The 20,073-nt window shown below is 37.7% G+C and overlaps 1 protein-coding gene across 1 annotated transcript in view; it reads left to right on the top strand.

Annotated features, from left to right (window-relative positions):
- LOC113480283 (cytochrome c oxidase assembly protein COX16 homolog, mitochondrial-like) overlaps positions 1-18,161 on the top strand; it is a 44,543-nt gene extending 26,382 nt beyond the window's left edge. The window contains exons 3-4 of the mRNA XM_026848939.1: positions 3,469-3,531; positions 17,781-18,161. Coding sequence (XP_026704740.1) covers positions 3,469-3,531; positions 17,781-17,897 — 180 coding nt within the window. The 3' untranslated portion in view covers positions 17,898-18,161. The remainder of the gene's footprint in view (positions 1-3,468; positions 3,532-17,780) is intronic.
- Positions 18,162-20,073: the final 1,912 nt, after the last annotated feature.

Here is a 20,073-nt window from a genome sequence, read left to right as displayed (position 1 = left end):
ATCAGTGTGAAATTGTTAGCTAGAGAATTTTTTCAGTAGCAGCACATGTAGGTTTATAACTGTACTAGAAATGTTTGTGTTAAAGACAAAAATTTCCCTTTACTGAAAAGAGTGTGGAGAGGCCAACAGTTTATCACAGTGCACTGGAGGAGTCCCTGGTTTGGTAGGGGCTACAAGCACCAGGTATTCTTGCTTTGCTCTGAAGTGATGCCCCTTGTCTGTACCTTGAGGTACATCTTTTTTTCCATGTTGAAATTCTGCCCAGGTTCTAATTGAAAATCTGAAATGTCAGCCTTAAAATGAGAAGTGGCACGCAGATTTTAATACGATTTTAGCCCCAAATAGCTACTATGAAGATTTCTGAGAATAATTTTGTGCTTAACCCCTATTACTTTTAGCCATCTAAGAATATTTTTTAAGTCTTCCTCTTTAGAAACCTTTTGAAGTTTAGTAAGGGTAAATCTGAAGGAACAGTGGGGTGTGAAATGGGACAAAATTTTAATTTGAAAACTTTGTTCTTAAACCTTTTTTGATGTTTATCTATATACCTGTCCTTGCACTTTGAATTGATGTAATATGAAATAAGCCTGTATAATGCAAAATACTCTGAGAATGTTTCATTCATTTTTGCTGCAAGTGCTACAAAGGCAAAAAACTCCAACGCCCCAGAATAAAAAATAGTAAAGCCTAGAAAAATTATATTTATAGTATTGGTTTTGAAGCTTTGCAGACAGCTTCTCATGAAAGCTGTCTTTAATACTCACATCAAGTATTTAAATAGTTTTTCAGTAAGAATTTAATGTGAAGTTATGCTGTAATTAGAAGTCCACACATCTCTGAATTCCATATTTAGATACAAAGCTTGAATTTAAATGGAAGTTAAATCTGAGATTTTGCCTGACAAGGAGTCGTCCTCCAGTGTAAAAGGATATTGTCTTCTGTTTCTTCCTGCCTCCTAAATAATGTTGCAGAGGACACTGCCAGGCTGTAACGGCATTTGGGCTTTGTCTGCTTCCCCCATCATATTTACTAATAGGGATTTGTATTCATAATTTAGCTCATGATTCATTTGCCAGTACATAGCTGAATACTTTCAGCTCATTTGGCAATATGTGTGTTGGCATAGCAGTCATCATAGAAGCAAAATGTATGTGTTTGTATTTGGATCTTGTGGCAGATGTGTAATATAAAGGAGCTACCACTTTGGCAGGGCCTCTTTCCTGGCTCTGCCCACATTTTAAGCATTCCCTGGTTATGATCTGTGATCGTGGCTCATATTGATGTTTATCTGCCTTTTTAGAATGAAAATAGCACCATTCTGTTTTGGTTTTTTTTTTTTTTGGTTCTTGTGACGTTGCAAAGGTAGTGCAGCATGGTACAAACACTGTGGAAACAGAACTTTGTAATACACTTTTTCTCAACTGCCATATTAGTTCTGAAAACAATTTGAAACCTGTCTGTCTCCATTTGGCAACTGAAAAGCAGGGGTTTGCAGTCAAAGCTTTAGAACGTGCAGATGACGCAATTTCTGTGTGCAGTCAAGTATGTTTGAATTACTCTATGTGGGTAAGTATGTAGGGAACAAAAAAGGTAAAGATAGGAGGAAAGACATACTCGCTCCCTTCTTTTTTTTTGGTAGAACTTTGAGCAAAATAACATGTTTTGCAGAGTGGACTTAAGCCTTTCATGTGCCTGTATGTTAAATATAAGGAGCTTGCCAAGATGTGCTAAACAGGGTTTAATTATTCTTTTTTTGTAAGTTAATTTACTGAATAAAATTCCTGCTTCTAAAGAAGGAGTTTCTTTTAATTTCTCATTTACAGGATAATATTTTTTTTCTGAGAAAATTCAACTAGCCTTCTTAATTTCTGTGGGTTTTGTCAGTATTAAAGCTACAACATCAAACAGTTATGAGTATTGGGATGCTGTGTTTCAGTTTTAGCTAGTCTTCTCCCTTTGTGCAGGTCGAGGAGAATGAATATCTGAGGAGGTCTGAGGACGAAAGGCCTTGGAAGGGAGGAGAAACAGCAGTAACGTCACTGCTTGTTTCCCTTTACCTTACACAAATGTGGCCATGCAACCACCACACATTAAAAAACCATGCTAAAAATTGCTAAAATAAAACTCGATAATGGGGATATTGAGCTGTCTTTGTAAGTTAAATTCTGTCTGTGGTTAATCAAGTAAAAATGCTGCTCCAACCATGTTATCACGAGTGCGTTACTGTTAAATGAAGGGAAAACACAGGAGGAAATAAAACTCTCTTGCTTCTTTACTTGCTGGAGCATTTATTTCCCCTTGTCCATATGTGTCTTGGGAGAACACCAAGCATAACAAATAGTGTTTGCATTTAGTTCTGAATACAGTGAGGTCCATGATCACTCTTATCTCGGTGAAAGCAAGCTCCAAAGCCTGTCTGGCTGCCCAAAGAGTTCACATTTCTGCATGTGTGATGGATGGGTTTATTGTTCTAATGAAGCATGGCTGTTGTTGGAGGTTGTGGTCACAGGAGGAGAGAGGCAATCCATCTTTAATGAGGGACAGTGCTGTGGAGGCCTTGAATGCCAAGACAGAGATGTAGCATTTCATTTTTTATTTGATGTAGAGGGTCAGCGCAGAGACAGTACCTTGTTTTACAAGTTTTTTTAATATTACAAAGAAGGTGGGAGCTGTATCCTGTACAAACTTTAATCATTTTAGATGTTTTGGCTTAGTTCCCAAGTGTGATGAGTCTGGAGGTTGTGAATGCATGTATTTCTGTAGCCAGAGCTCTGATCAGATAGGGAAATCAAACCTCTGGCCATGCACAGATGGCGTTAGACTTGCCTGTCTGAGCATCTGTAGAAGCTGAGGTCTCACAGGCCGCATACTAGCTAGCAGGCAGTGTCTGTAATCATGGGGAACACTATGGCCTAGGGAAATTCCTCAGAGCAGTTCCCATCAATACAGATAGTAGTTGTGTATTTTAAGTACCTCAGGATCAGGCACTTGTCTTGGGGCAGAATCTGAAGAGAGCTGTGTGTTCACCAGAAAATTGGAAGTTTGACTTATCCTTAGACTTTGAAAATCAGAATATATTGTATATCCATTCAACACAACATTCAGGAGTAAAAGACATAATCACAGTTTTCACTTTCTTGGTCTTTCTTGTTTCATTCCTTTAAGGCTTTGTTTAGTATGACAGTTTCAAACTAAACAGTTATGGATTTAAGTGTCTAGGTTAATGCAAGTGCAGGGCTAGTTACAAATGTGCTTCCTTTTTGATTTGAAAAGTTTGGCTGTTAACCTGTCTCTTTTCAGCCCAATTGTTGTGTTCCTCATCCTGGTGTCTGAACAAATAGCACATAAACTCATTTAGAGGAGAGGAGGGTTTGTGTGTACCAATATTTAGTTTATTTGAGGTTAAGTTTCTTCTTAAAAAAATTCTTCAATGCAAACATTTTTGCTGTATTTTTGTTTGTCTTGCAGGTTGATCCAGCTTTTAAAGAAAAATTAAAACAGAACACTGTGACACTGGAATCTGAGTATGAGGTAAAATAAATTTGTTGCTTGAGGCTCATAACCTTGGCTACCCGTGATTACCCTGGCCACTGGTGGGTTGTATCTGTCCCTAACTAAAATTAGATCAGCCATCTGCCTTTGATTCAGTGATGTCCAATAAAAATAAAGTTTTATGTAAAGAAAGGTTTTTGAACATGGAGTGCTTCTTTCTGAACACAGCTTTACTTTGATGTCCAGGTGCCAAGTACAGTGGTACAAATACATTCCAGTATTTCTGTGGTTAACCTAGTCTATAAATGTAGGGCTGATGTTGGCCTGAGAAAGTGTATGTGTAAATGTCAACACTTCTACTGCATGAATTTTGATGATCTTTAGACCAAATTGCAGAACAATGTGTTTGCAATTGCAGAACAATGTGCGTTCTGTTATTTCTTGCTTCTGAAAATTGTGTGTATCTTTCAAACAACAGCTGTTCCTTTTTCACTATTTCAGAAGTTTTTATAGAGAAATATTTCACTCTTTCCTCAACAATGCATTTTCTTCAAACATTACTGACCTCCAAGATGGCTGTTTTGCCCATTTAATATCCAGAGTTTCATAAATCTTCATGTCTGCAAAAATCCACGTTAGAAAAACTGGAAAAAGCTTCCCTGTATCCAGAAACAAAGGATATAAAGCTATTTAAGATAATTTTTAATGTTTTAAAATTACTTGGATCAAATGTCTATCTAATATGATCTTTATAGTCTTTATGCTGAACACAGGTTTTCTTTTTCTTCCTATACCACATTTCTGTCACATGCCTTTGAGGAGCTTGATTGCACCCATAGCTCTCATACTAAGGTGTCCAAATGGCAGTACATGGTCTTGCTAATAAAAAATTTCTATTTTATATTACTCTTTTGTGATTTGTCTGAAATAAAAATAAAACTTAACTTTTGTATTTTTACATCTCTAATTTCATGGAACATCTGCCTACCTGCCAGGTTCGTGACAGTGTTTTACCATTATTGCAAACAGTTATGGGCCGCCCCCTTCTATAAAGAACTGTGGTTTATGGTGTAGGGAATAAAAAGATTTGATCCCTGAGTACATATGGAAAGCTCTAATGGAAACTCAAAATGTAAAAATCCATTAAATTCTGGTTATTGCTGGGATTATTGTGTCTCCCACTTCCCACAGAATTTACTGTAAGGCTGCTCTGATTTATTTACGTAGAAGAACCACAAGCAGTAAAAAGAACCACATCTCTGTTTAACTCACTGCCTAACCTCAAAATCAACTGATCTGTATTCATATATGTCTTGCTTTCTCTCCAGAAGGTAAGTAAATAGTTGAAGGATAATATTTAAGTAGCCATAATTGCATTAGCTTTATGGATAAATCAATGGTAATAAAATACAAGTATCATAACAACATATTACAAGCCTACTTGGGTATTAGGTCTCCTTCCTGATGGACAGGAATGACAGAATTAATCTTACTCTTTTCTTAATCTAAACTGCAGAGTGTTCCCAGGCAGAGATTCTTCCACAGTAGTGTTTGTGTGTTATAGAGGGCAGACCCATTCAACAAAAAAATGTATTTGCATTTTCACATAATGAAAATAGATTCAGATTATTGTTTTGAACTCTACTCTCAATATATTCTTTACTATGGGCACCAACTTGCAAGCACTAGGCATATTCATTTCTTACTTTAGTGAAACTCGTGGAACATCATACACATACTTTGCAACCATCCATCAGGCACATACTTTGCAGGATCCACACTGAATGTGTGACTATTTTAGTCAATGTTACCTCTATATTTTGGTGGACAAAATCTAACCAATCAGAGTGTTACAGCTGACATTTAGGAGAGTGATTTTTTTTTTTGTTGTTGACCCCACATGTTCCAGGCTAGAAGGGTTTGGGTGGTTTTTTTTCCCCTTTATTTTTTTACTTGTCAAAAATACAGCTCTTAAGAACATCTTCTAATTCTATATATAGGTCACATTGAAGGGTTGCACTAGTGTCTGTTGCTAAATATAGTATGATAAGAGATCAAGGGCAGTTTAAAAAAATTTGCTGTTTTGATATGTAAAGCCTTATTTTACAATATTATTAGCATTATATCTGCAGCTGTTACTGAGGATACCAAGCCAGCTCTTTTGAAGCATGGTTGCCTGATGCATGCAAATATCCACTGGCCCTCCCAAAGACTTTTAAAATATCTTATTGTCCTTATAGAAATATACATATTGAATACATACTGAATTCTTTTAGAATGTCACCATTTCTATTATTAGCATGCACCTTTATAGGCATATTGGAAAAGATAAAGACATGCCCACTATTTCAGACATGTTGAAGTCTGTATTTTGTCTCCAATGTGGTGGTAGTGATGAAGAAAGTTGTAATCACAGATTTAATCAATTTACTGTGAGGAAATTAACATAAAGATATTTTCTCACCTTCTAATTTACTAAATTATATCTTCTCAAGCTATACAAAATTTACTTTATTTTGTATAGGAGTATTTCTGGCCAGGATACTATTTTGAGGAAGAAAGAATTTACATGTGTCATTTGTACTACATTTTTTATATACCTCAGATCTGTTAATAATGCCATTTATCTTGTGCCTCGGGACATGCCAGAGGAGCAAGCTACCTCTGCATGCATCCTCTGTTGTTTATCCATTCCTCTCACAAGCTTATGTGTCCTCATATGGCCAATTAGTCCTTGCTGCTCCCCTTTGCTTAATAAATCATAGTTCTGTCCAGTAGTGACACTGGTACTAATGTGAATATAGTTCTGCTGCTGAGCTGGGCCTTGTAGAACACACTGTAAAAAATGTCGAGTGTTTGACCTGTGACAAAAGCCTACAGTATTTTATTTGAAAGCGCAAAAATACTGTTTGAAAGAGGGGGATAAACAACCTGATAAATGTGATGAGTGAAAAACATTCTCAAGTATGTTTAACAATCACAGTACATTCCTTTTCATTTGTTTAAATGCAATGTCAGAGTAACATTCCTTATTCTAGCACTTGATTTCTGTACATCTGTGAAATTAATGGTCTAGTACACACTAAAAAAATCTGACCTCAGTCAGTTACATCAGACCCCAAAATATTGATGTTTAGGGTTTTTCAAGCAAATAAAAACATCTTTAAGAAGAATTTATTAACATTTTACAATGGAAAATCAGTTAAGCTTGAGTTAAATATGTGATATCCAATGGGAACCAATGGCAATTGAAGGCAGAGGGAAAAAAAAATCATAATAAGTAAAAAGTGTGAAGGATTGCTATGGAAACAGTAAATGAGAAGTTATAAAGCAGAGAAGATTGATAAAAGATGCTAAGGACATCAGAGAGTTGTCTGATAGAAAAGCTGACAAGGATATGGGTAAGAAGATGCTGTTGCGGCAACTTAAGAACAAAATAACAAGGATGTAAAATCATGATCATTGGCAAAGTAGCAACAGTCAAAAAATGTATGTGTATTTTTTTTAGAGACAAAAGTCCTTTGTATTCAAACCAGAAGAGACAAGGGATATAGTTCCAAACCTCTTAATAACCAAACAAGTTGTTATTAATATCTATTAGGCTCTGATGGTTTATAGCTGAGTTCCAAGAAAATGCTTGAAAGACTTCAGTGGCTCCTGAAAATCTCAGTCAGGGAACGATGGTTCTCTGGGAATCATTACTGGGTAGGAAGGTGATATGTTTTAGTGTTCTGTGAGATTTGGGACATATTTGGGCAATATTGAGCACTTTCTTCAGTGATACAGAAGAAATTATGAAATTGTTACCGATGTGCAAGTGACAAGAAGGTATTGAAATAGTAAAAGTATGTCAAGGAAGGAACAGACAGCTGTTTGTATTACTTGATAAGCTGGGCCTATTAAATGAGCAAAGTACCTTTTAAAGTAGCCACTTATTCATTTAAAATGTGGAAATGCAGGCCAGAGTAGACTGCATTATGGAAAGTAGCAACTTGGGAAAAGATTTAGGGGTCACTGAATATATAATTCAGATTGATATTCTGCTGTGATGCTGTGGCACAAAGAGCTAATTCAGTCTGTGAATATAAACAGGAATGGCAGATGGTAGGAACAGGTGATTTTACTTCTGAGTGTGACACTGAAACACTGGATCTACTTCTGCTGTCCACATTTTGGACAGGGCTTTAAAAATGGGATAGGTTGCAAAACAGGCTGAATATATTAACTTAGGGCTTGAAAGAAACTTAGAGATTTAATTGTTTTTGAAGGTACAGAAAAGAATGTTATATATACATACCTTCAGAAGAAGAAAGTTCTAGCTATTGAAGATTTTTTTAAATTTCAGCAAAGATATTAAAATTAGAAGTAGGGTCCATTATTAATATGTGAGAACATCATTTGAACACAACAGAAAGAAAATGGGTTCTCTGTCTTTCAGAATACCAAAACTGTAATTCTTTTTAAAGTTTTCCTTCAACTGGTTGCCAGCTATTGGACTAAGCTTGGCATAAACACGGGAATATGCTGGTCTGCGAACAGTCAATCTAGAGAACGCTGCTTTCTTAAAGTTTATGAATATTGAGCAGTTTTTGTTCCTGATAATTTGATAAATCACAAAAGGTCAACATTAGCTCTGGACAAAAGTTATGTAGCTGTTTGTCCTGAGAACTACATTATTGTAACTGCAGTATTAAAATGTTTATGCAGGACAGTTGAAAGAATAATTTGAATAAGCTCCTCTAAAAATGATTCAAGCCACTTAATGCTCATTTAACTTAACTTCGGGGATTGGTAGTGCCAACAGAATGGATGAAACATCTTTTTGAGGAAAGGACATTGCAGTAATGTAGTAATTTATGGTATTAAATGGATGCATTGAAGTGTGTGGACATGAGGACTACTCTAGAAGGAAGGTAATTCCTGAACATCAGTAGTTGAAATCTGCAGATATCTTGTTGCTGCCATTATCAGTACCAGAGGATTACTGATTTTATTGTTTAAGAATTAACAGATTAGCGTATTGAATTGATTTGCTTCCATATCTGTGAAGATACTAGTGGCTAAATACCTTGAGCTGTCTGAGAGATTACTAAGATGTTGGGAAAAAAATCCCTCATTAGTAACTGTTGTGACACTATATGAGGTGGAGATACTGTTCTTTCTCCTTTCAATCACTCCATCCCTTCCATGCTCGCTTCTTTGTAGGTGTGTGTCCAGCCTAGCCATTATATTCCGACTATCCTCTAGGTTGTGTTTGGGACAAGTGGAGTTTCTTGCATTTCAGTTTATTCACATGTAAAATGGTCTTGAGAGTTTTTATTTCACTGTCTTCATCACTTAATGTTTTGTAGATAAGGATGAAGTGGTGTTAGTTTATCATTAATGGAAACTGCCCTGGGAAAGGCTTTTAGTTAAAATAGTTTGTGCTCAGTGTTTTATTCTGAGTGGATGTAAAATCCATAGACAATATCTATAGTTTGCTCCTTTTCTTCTTGACGTCTCAAAAGTCTTGTGTGCCATAGTTCAAAATGTGATCAGAGAGACATGGGATTTGGTGATGGGTATGGCACAGGAGGAGTTCTGATGGGAAACCCTCCTTGCAGGAAGAAAGATACTTAGCCTCCAGAGAAAAGTTCACAGGGTATTGCTTTTTACTGCTCTTTCTGAAATTCATCTCTATTAAATAGTCCTGTAAATTATTTCTTGGTCATGTTTATAAAATATCTCTTTGAACAGGATTTTTCTTAACTGTGAGCTGTTTCTTTCATGTGTGTTGCATTTGCACTTTTCTTATCCCACAAGAAGACACTGATTTCTCATGGATGGAAAACAAATTGAGGCAATTAACAGTTCAATCAGACAGCAGAAGTGGTCAGGATGTACAAATGCCTGTTTTAAATAATCTCATCACCCTTTCTCTTCTCTTCAAAATAGAATCCTTTGTACCTGCTTGCACCCCCTGGGTGCTTTTTTTTAATCCCAGAGGAACCGACTCTTACCATGTTAGGGCCAACACAGTGTGTTGTCTCAGCCACAGAAAAGTTTGAGTAGGGAGAGTGGCATCCACTAGCATGGCTGCTAGCTTCCACCCAGCAGAATTTGGAACATTTCCTTATGCATCTGACTAGGTGGAAAGGTTAAGCACTTCTGTCATAGTAATGGGCCCCCAGTGGGGAATTGCTGGATCTTTGGTATGGAAATATTTCTGAAGGAACTTTAGTATAGTGTATGGAAATTTGGCTACACAGCTGAGGCTGTATACATTCCTCTCATTGATTGCCTCTGAAGAGGATACAGCAAAGCAGATAGTTTTGAAGGAAGTTCTTGTTTCAGCAGCCAGGCAAAGTGACTTATTGGAAGAATATTCTCCTGTTTGTTTTGCTTAGCTTTTTTAATTTTTTTTGGCCAATTTCATAAACACTATCTGGATTATTCTATGACTGCCAGCATACTTCCAGATGATGCCTGCATGAACACTCTGACTAAATGTGAAATACTTTAAAAGATTGTTATACGATTCTTGCATGTTCTTTACTTCTCAAATTATTGTTACCCATCTTTATTTAATCCTAAAAGTGTACTGTACAAATGTACTCTGCAGTAGCAAGTTACTGTCAGGGAGTGAGTCACTCTCTGTCCTAAGAGGCTTACTGGTCAAATGGAAAGATGACATGCGAGATGATGGTGGAGACTGACCGTGGAGTTTGCACACTTTTTAACTAAATAATCAAATTTTTTAAAATGAATAGCAAAGTTCCCTATTTCAACCCCTGACTTCATTGTACATCTGGTAAGATGAGTTTTGCCCAAGTATAGCTGGGAGACATCACTGAGAAGTTCAGAGGCTGGGGGAAATGCGGTTGGCAATTAAATATGTCATACTCCATCTTGTTCATAGCATCTTCCTAGCAAGTCATTGGAGACCCAGTGTCACGCCGTGCCATCTTACAGCTCTAACTTGAAAATAAAGAGTCTTCAAGCACAAGGTGGTTCAAAACCAAAATATCCTTCAGCCACAGAAAGACCCCAGACCTTACTTCTTAAAACTTCCTTTTCATTCTTGTAAAAGTTTATATAGATGCCTTGATCCTTTCCAGATAGAAGTCTCTCTGATTTGATTTTGAAGACCTGTTGGTTCTGATAGAATGAAAGGTAGATTGATCACAAGTTATCTGTGTACTGTATATTCAGCAGTATTGCTGAGAAATAGCTTTACTGTCACTGTCAATATAGCGGCGGACTAACAGTCATTACTGTCTTCATCAAATAGACAGGGGATGTTAGCCACAGAGAAGAAACAGGAGGATTTATTTTTTCCTATGACAAATTTGCCCAACAGCACAAATGAAACAGTAGCCATTGATGTCACTGAAAAAAACTATTTATGGCTAAAAGGATTGAAGTTACTCTGTTTGCATCTAGTGAAAAACATAGTTTCTATATGGAGAAAAGCATTTTGTTTCAGCATATAAGTTGATGAACAAGTTGTGGAAGAGAAGTGAGTTGAAAATCAGCAGGAAAATAGTCCTAAATTGCACTAACTCTCTGTGATTGTTACCTGAACTAACTGAGGTCAGGAGAGAGGAGCAGCATGTGAGAGGCAGATTTAACTTGCCAGTTCAGAAGGTTTGACTACTTAATAAGGTTGACTGCTGATTTGAAGGAGTGTGGTTACTTTAAGGTAGTTATTTAATGGCCTGGATTTAAGTTTAATTTAACATTACTGTTGTAAACCTTCTCTAGTTTTTTCTTTTCTTATGCCCACACACTTCTGTTAGTAGTTTCATAGTGGCAACTGATCATTTCTTGTTGTGGTAATCTCTTAGCACTTGATTGTGATATTCATCACAGCTTTTCCCTCTCACATAAGAAACATGTAAAAACTTACTTTTCAGATCACTTCAGAAGGAAAAACACCATGTGTGACTCATGGGTCTAATATATTTTGATCCTCATACACCTCTTTCTTTTTTGATTAGAGTATCTTTTTATCATTATTAGAAGGACATACTATGCCAAATTTCACATACATTTTAAATACAGATTTTATATAAGTAAAAAAATTGTCCACACTTCCAAGTGTATTCATAGTCCTAGCAAGATGTTTGAAATAAATCTCTGTGGTGTCAGGAGGCTTTTGTGGGCTCTAGACAGGGATGTGCTGTGGAAATCTATATGCTCATCCTACTAGCCACAGAACTGTCATGTTTTTTTGTTTTTACTGCAGTCCTTGCACTGTAAAAGATCACATATCCCCTTCAGCCAAGCTCACCTTTGTATATTTGAAAAAGATCCTGCAAACATCCCAGAAGCCTGTCCCCGTCTGCTTCTCTTTTAAAGGGTTGTGCTGCAGTAATTAGGACACCTTTACAAAGCTTAATATGATAGAAAGTTTGCAAGTTCAAGCACTCAAATTTGGGAGATTCCTTGGTCCAATTAACTTGGTTTGGTCTCCCAATCTATAAATTCTGAGATAAACCATAATAAGCACCACTTCTCTTTCTGGGGCACATTAACCATAGCTTGAAAAAAGTTCCATATACAAGGGAAATGAAAACTATCCTAAATCCACTTAGTGCTTAATTAAAAGTGGAATTTGCAGAGTTTTGAATGTTTGATGTTGAAGGTGTACTGTTGGAGTCATGCTATTCTTTATGTTGGATGTTTCAGAGTTTCATTTTTTGCTCAAGAGAAGAAGATAAGCTGAAAGTAAATGACCCATGCATGAGTTCTCTTGACTTTACCCATATAGAGCTTGTGAATCCTTTGGACTGAGAAGTCCATCTTGGGTGACCTGAAGGTGTAATGTATAAATGGCACTGGGTTATACTCTGAGATTTTATGTGGTTTTTAAGACATTCTTCATTTTAAGAAGGGAAACTGCTTGTTAGTTAGAAGGAAATCATGACAAACCCCAATTCCTAGGTGGAAGTCTATCTGCCTAATGGTATTTTCTGTTACTTTAAAAATTGAAGGCTGTGTAATCATGTAGTTTTAACTGAGTGCTGTAATTGTTTGCTGTACTGAGTAATTGGTATCACTGTAGCATCTTCACGCAAAACTGTGAGAACACTCTGTGAACATTAATTAAACTCTGTGACACTGCTGAGATGGAGGTAAGTCTTGTTCTTATTCTTCAAATTGCAAAAAAGATGCCCAGACAAATTGCTGGTGCAGTTCCTTGATACACATCTTTTACAACGTGGCCATTTAAAGATGTTTTTGTTCTTTCTCCACCCAGTGATTCCTTCAGCTGTGCCAGTTCAGGTGTTTGTACAGTCTTATGCTTAAATAGGATTCATTCCTAAACAGTATGTATTTGTTTTCCAAATCTATTTATTTTTTTCTACTTGGGACACAGCCCCACATCATGTTGAATTGGCATAATTAAAGGGAAAATAACCTATGGGGAAAGAGTCTCTTAAACCAGTTCACCATCGGTTAATTTATTGTGCCATGGTATTGGATGCCACTGAAGTAAGTAACAAAACCTCTCTTGGTTTCATCATTTCTGGTTTTGCCAGTCTTCAGCAAAGGCAAAAATAGAAGCAGCAGTTTGGATGCTTACATGCAAAAATGGCCCCATTTCTTCCCTTAATGAACAAAAAAAACTTACTCTGGCCATAGCATGCTGCTTGCTGACTTGTTTGTATATAGTAACATAAAAACTAGACATTCTCTAGTTGGAAAAAATACTTCTTTTTAATCTGAGGATTAAATCACTAATCATGGGCTATTAAATCACTAGTCGTAGATATTACATTTTATCACATGCTAAACAAAGCAAGTAGCACCAAGTTTATATTAAGAAAATAAGATGTCAAAAAGGTGGCTCTGGGAAAGAGTTGTAAAAAAACCCAGTAAGACTATACAAGTGTGATGCTAAAGTTAAGATTTTGAGTCACGCACAAGACAACAGATTCAGTGTTAGCCTTAATTCTGTACCTCTGCATCTATACATCATCATAGAGTTCCTCAATATATCCGTTATGATCTTCAAGCTGGTTTTGACACCTTTGCAAAAACAGACTTGTTAAACGAATTTCTTTTGCTGCATCTTTCAGCGATGAGGATATTCTTCCCTGGCACATGTTTTATCCACAGATGGGTTTGCTTACTGTAACGATGGGAAATAATTGTGTCTCTGAATTAGAGCAATTTCTTTCTGTGGTGCTCATCACAGAATTTATTTCATCAATCTGTAAAGTAAACAGGATTTTTTATCCCTCCTTTCACATGCGGGAAACAGAGACTAAAGTCAAACATTTTTTGCAAGTGCCTGCCTTGAATTAATTCATCCTGAGCACCAGTATCTCTGAATGAATTTCTGTAGGTTTCAGTTTGTTTACTGTGGCATGAAGACTATCCTGCAAGAGTAGAATTCACACTCCTTTTAAAATTTTATTTTATTTTAAGGCTTCAGAGGGTTATGGCTTTTGCTTAATATCAAGCCAGACATTTGCTTAATATCAAGCCAGGCATTTGAATCAGCAATTAACCAATACAACCTTATTGCACCAGGCAAGCTGTTTAACAAAAGTCTCAAAAGACAAGTGTGTGGCAAACAGTTGAAGTTTTTTGTTTGTTTGTTTGTTGTTTTTTTTTCTTTCCTGTGCCTGTCTGCATAGCTGCATTTTTTTTTCTTGAGTTTACAGCTTCTGTCAGTCCTGTACTTTTAAGAGGCAGTTTAGCTGATTTAGGAAGTGAATCAGTAGATTTAATGGACTACACTGATCTTACTTTAAACAGCTAATATTCAGTATCCTTTGGGCTATTTGAGACAAGGAGGAAAAGTGGTGCTGGTCTGATCTGATTACATTTCATTGTAGTCTCCAGTGATTGACTATTTAGTGCATTTGAATTGGAAGAAATAGCTTTTTGGTTTTTAGATTGCCAGTACATATGGATTTCAGTTTAGTGAAAGCTGGAAGTAGTTTACCGTATTGATGATGTCTCCATGAAGCTAGGTATGCAGGGTCCAGGTGGCTAAAAAGAAATAAGAAATTAAAAAGAACCAGACAGTCAGAGTGAAAGAGGCTGACTTCATCTGAGAACAGAACTAGCTGCTTGCCTGAATTCTCACTGTACAGCTCAGGCAGTCTGAAGGAGCTGTGTCACTTTTTAGCTTGTGCTGCAACTAATCAATAGAAGGACATATTCTCATCTACATGTGTGTCTTTGGCCTATATCTAATGTAGCCATTTATTCTGGGGTGTTACTGTTGTAAGAATTTTCATGTCAGCGGTCAAGCAAAAGGTTAGGTTTTGTTTAATTGTACCTGAGGTAGTGTTGGGGGTTTAACCCCAGCTGGCAACTAGGCTCCACACAGCTGCTTGCTCACTCCCCCTCCAGTGGGATGGGGGAGAGAATCAGAAGGGTAGAAGTGAGAAAACTCGTGGGTTGAGATAAAGACAGTAGGTAAAGCAAAAGCCACTCACACAGGCAAAACGAAACAAGGAATTAATTCACCACTTCCCGTTGGCAGGCAGGTGCTCAGCCACCTCCAGGAAAGCAGGGCTCCATCACGTGTAATGGTGACTTGAGAAGACAAACGCCATAACTGAGTGTCCGTCCCTCCCTTCTTCTTCCCTCAGCTGTATACGCTGAGCATGAAGCCATATGGTGTGGTATACCCCTTGGATCAGTTAGGGTCAGCTGTCCTGGCTGTGTCCCCTCGTAAACTCTTGTGCACCCCCAGCCTACTCACTGGTGAGGTGGGGTGAGAGGCAGAAAAGGCCTTGACTCTGCATAAGCACTGTTCAAAGGTAACTAAAACATCCCTGTCTTATCAACACTGTTTTCAGCACAAATCCAAAACATAGCCCCGTACTAACTACTGTGAAGAAAATTAACTCTATCCCAGCCAAAATCAGCACAGGTTTTGTGCTGTACAGTAGGAAATCATTGTGGAAGAGATTTTTGGGTCTTCTTTCACTGGTGATATTCCTTCTTATGCTTATCGACATGCAACAGAAGTCCTTTATTCTTTCAATACTTGATAGCATCAGTTTAGAAATTTGGTTTGTCTAATCATGCTGCCTTCTGACAACTAAACATCCACCTCTCCGTTAAGCCACTGGTTTTTGCAGAAACTGTCACGTGCCAGTAGGGAAGGTGCTTTCTTCTTGAATTGCAGCAAGGTATCAAACACAATCTTTATACATGACACAAAATGTTAACAATCTATAGAAATATAGTGAGAATAAAAAATAAAAATACAGTCTTTCTGTGTATTCATTAGAATCTTTAATTCTTTATGCTTTAATTGACAAAAATTAACTCTGTCAATACATCTTACCTGTTCCGTAGTTTGAGGCAATGCTGTACATAACCATTGGTTGTTTTATTCTGTCAGTATATCACAGTGTGTTTTCCCACGTACCTTACACTTTCTGTTGGAAACTGCCAAAATACTTTCTTGTACTGGTTTGTTTAGATCGTGTTTTTGAAACATGTCCTGTTTTGTACAAACCTCTCTGAAAAGCCTTTGTGAAATTTCAGGGCAGATTAACATGAACTTTTAGTAAAGATCTCTGGTATACCTGACTCTTTTGATAGAGTTATCAGTGTAGCCTGTCTTTAGATACTACAGATTTTGTATATATTTTAAATGTTGATTCTTGTTCAGGCTTTGGGAGCTGAGCGCCTTTGGGAATAGTTTAGATCCTCACAGCTGTGTGGTACCTTTGTGTTCAATAAAATCAGCATGCTTCCCTTTTGTTAAAGCACGTGGTTATTTTCAGTGTAGTTTCCTTGAAGCTTCCATTAGCATCAGACATTAAATTCTGTATTTGCAGACAGAGTGGATAGTTGCTGCTGTGTGGGATGATTGGTGCCGTCCCTCCTCTCTCCTTCCATGTCAGCTCAGATCCTTTCCGGCTGAAATTAAGTACCAGCTAATCATAAAACATATGAAGTAGTGGAGACAATTCTTCAGAAAGACCTATGCCAACTCCACTGTATAAAAAATTCAGTTGCTTCTACCTTGTGAAAGTCTGCTGTGTTTGTGCATGTGTTCTCATGTATCTTCTGTTGAATGTTGCCTAATTTCTTTTGATATCTGACTAAACTCATTGCAATTTCCTCCATTGTAGAAGTGGCAGAAAATTTTTACATAACATGAACTAATAGCAGCAGGTCTGTTCTGTCCTGTTGAATTATTCTGTGACTATTATTCAGGTCCCTCAGTATTTGCCATTTATTTGGATGATGGATGGCAGACAAATTAGACCACAGGCTCAGGGCAGGGTTAAGTATTTTCTGGTGTATTTTTACAGCATTTGCTGAGATGAGGCCCTGATCACAAATCAGAGGTTTAAATCCCACTGCAGTACATGTCATTAATGGTATGCAGTATTGCCCTGCTCAGTAGCATGTAGAATAGCCCTGTTCCTGGCAGTGGTGCAGACACTCTCCTCAGTCTCCTGTCAGCAGAGCCCCATCATGTCTGATGTATCATTCCAGACTGCAGGCTGGTATGTGAGACTTGAGGTCTTTGTCTGCTGGGAAGGGGCTTCGATGTCTCTGCCAGTAGGACTGTGAAGATGCAGTATATGTTTGTCTTCAACTGAGCACTTGGTAGGTGATTCAGGAGGGCACCTGTTCTTCGTTTTTGTGCCCATCTAAGGCTAGATAAATACTGCAGTCATTGGTACTTCTGAGTGGGAATGATAGGAGTAGGCAAGGAGGTAATTAAAATTGAGATAGTTTTTAAGTATCTGACAGTTCAGCCCGTTAGCATATCTCATGTATGACAGTGAGAGACCTATCTGTGATGGTTGTGTGCCATGAGAAACTCGGCAGCAGAAACCACTGCATACCTTTCAAGTTAAAACCACATTGATTGAAGGGGATTGCATTATTACCGTCTTTCTTTATGCTAGATAATTCATCTTTTCCAGTATGCTTTGGTATCTGCGCTGACAGGATACTTCAGGTCACTGTTTGAGCTATACCAATGCTTATCACTCCTACTACTTCAGTACTTGGCAGAGTTGCAGTTGAAAAACAGATCTGGAAGACAACGTGAGAGAAGAAAGAAAAAGTGAATACAAGATTTCTTCAGTCATATCTGGTGATAAGCAGATGCAGTAATGCCCACTTTAGTCATTTATGCAGCTACATTTCTTTTTCTTGCTGTTGAACTTTGGTTGCAGGATAGATAAAAGTTCATCAACCCAATAGTGATACCGAGATTCTTGTGCAAAAGTAAAACAATTCAGAATCATACATACTTTAAACCATGGGGCTGTCAAAGTGACACACTTCTTTTTGCTGTTTATCTGCAGAAGCTGGAAAAGTCTGACTTGGATAACTGGGAGAACATCAGAGGACCCCGTCTGTGGGAGGATTCCAGGACTGTTCAGAAGCAACAGCGGGAGGCAATCCGTCTCAAGACAGAATGACTGAGCAAGCCTACTTTGGTGCCTCTGCAAAAAAGTAAAAGAAGTCTCAGGCTGGACTGCCTTATTTTTTAATCCAGTATCAGGAATAGACATGAGAGGGGTATATTGCACGGAGCAATTCATGCTGGTGTATATTTAAGTAACTGTGAGATCAGACCAAAATGCACTGTGTTATTTGAAACTCTTTGTTTGCATTCATTTGCACGGAGTTCCATGGAGGCTGTATATATGAATTCTCAATTAAAAAAAAAGCTGATTATTCTACTGAGAATATCCCATTGTTTTTCAATCCTTATTGTTCAAAACTGAGATGCTTCAGCAAGGAATAACATTGCAGGAGTCGCTTGTCAGTACCAGAAGTTGTTGTAATGAGAACAGTGCTGTCATCTAGATGTGTGTGACCAGCTAAATGCTGCTTCAGGGAGCCCCTGTGTGACTTCAGACTTAAGCTTGGAAGGAACTTCAGAGGCATATGAGCTGTTCAGAACAGTGAGTCCATATTTGGCCAAATAATATTCTTGTGTTTCATTTCCAGGAACTTGAGTGTACAAGAGGCATATACAGAGTGTCAGCTGGTAACTGGTCAAATGAGATTTGTTTAGATGTGATTAGATTTTTGTGATTCTTCATACCTTCGTGCAGGCAGGACCTTTGCATTGGAACTTCTCAGTTTAAATTGGAAGAATTCTTCCTCACTTAGAACTGTGCTGTTTCTCAGTAAGTATTGTATCAGAATCTTCTTGAACCACTATACAGTGGCAAAGCTCATCTTACCTGTATTATTACATGTGTCTTTGTGCACGTGCACAGAAATTTTTATCTTTTGATGAATTCTTCTGAAATGCTTTTCTTTTTATATTTGTCTTTGTGTGCTCAATGATTTGCTGTTAGAGGAAACCATGCTAATTCAGGGCCCTTCTGCTGAGACAGTTCAGTGAAGAGAAGCACCTAGTCGATTTTTCAAATGAAATGAAACTTTTGATGAGGGGCTAGAACAGACTTGTAGAGCTCCTCTTCAGAGTAATGGAGTAGCAGGGCACAGATTAACAGTAGATTCTAGTTTCAAAGCATTCAGTGACACCTATATGTAAATCTTTTTGGAACTGTTTTTAGAAGAGGTGTGGACTTGCTCCTCTCTTCAAGAGTCAGTTTCAATCTAAATGTCCTTTTGGACACTTTATTGAGGGTAGCCTCCTTGCCCTCAGGTAAAACTTCCCTCGGCACTTAATTTTCTTCAGTTTCTCAGTGATGAGGTCCAATCTTTTAGGAAGAAAAAATCAACGCTGATTTTGAGAGAGTTTTAAAGCAATTCATAAAGCATTACATGAAATAACCATATTTTGTGCATGTTTTCTCCTGATAGAGTTGCAAAAACCATCAGAAAGTGTTGCATGTTATCTGGAACAAGGTTGGAGCTGTGTATTTGTGTGTTGCCCTGTTCAATATCATATATGTCTTTGGTTCTAAATAAATGCATTATCAAATTCAACGAACCAGGAGAGGAACAAGAGGAGCAATAAAAGAATAAGGTAATCATAAAAGCTATAGGGAAACAACTGAAAAACTAGAATATGGAGACATTAAGCTGTGCTAGACCTAAACAAGAAGGAAATTGGTTTAAATGTTTTGTCATTAGTTTTACCTACAAGGCAAATAAGATATAAAATAGGACGAATAAGGAGTAATTAGAACTTCATACCTTGCTTAGCATTTTTTTTCAACTTTTAAATTCAAATCCTGGTGCATTTCCACCGACAGCAGCAAAATTGATTGCTCAAAGGACACCAGTGCATTGACTACACTGACAGAGTATTCTCTGAGTTAGGGCTCCTGCAGCACCACTGCTGCTGTTGCAGTACTAGCTGGACTACTGGAAATGTTTCTCTGGTTACTTTCCCTGGTGTAGACCCATCTTGTGTGGACTCTGCAAGTTCACTATCTCTTTTCCAGAGGATACATATCTTCCTTTTCCCAGCCTTGACTGAAGGAGAGGGGAGGTTACCATTGCTTTGCATATGGAGAGGCATGATCAGCTCCCAGTCTTGCAGCGTTGCCTCACAGCATGGACCAACACAACCCCTGAAATAACATGTGGCATTCTAGGAACAACATGTATAGGAAAAGCCACCGCTACCACTAGGGGAAGACGCACAGATATTTCTCTTTCACGAAGCCC

The sequence above is a fragment of the Athene cunicularia genome (genome assembly GCF_003259725.1).
Source record: "Athene cunicularia isolate RWA chromosome 5 unlocalized genomic scaffold, athCun1 chr5_part1, whole genome shotgun sequence".
NCBI lineage: Eukaryota > Metazoa > Chordata > Aves > Strigiformes > Strigidae > Athene > Athene cunicularia.
Note: the sequence above shows the minus strand (reverse complement) of the source record. Positions and strands in the feature narration are given on the sequence as shown.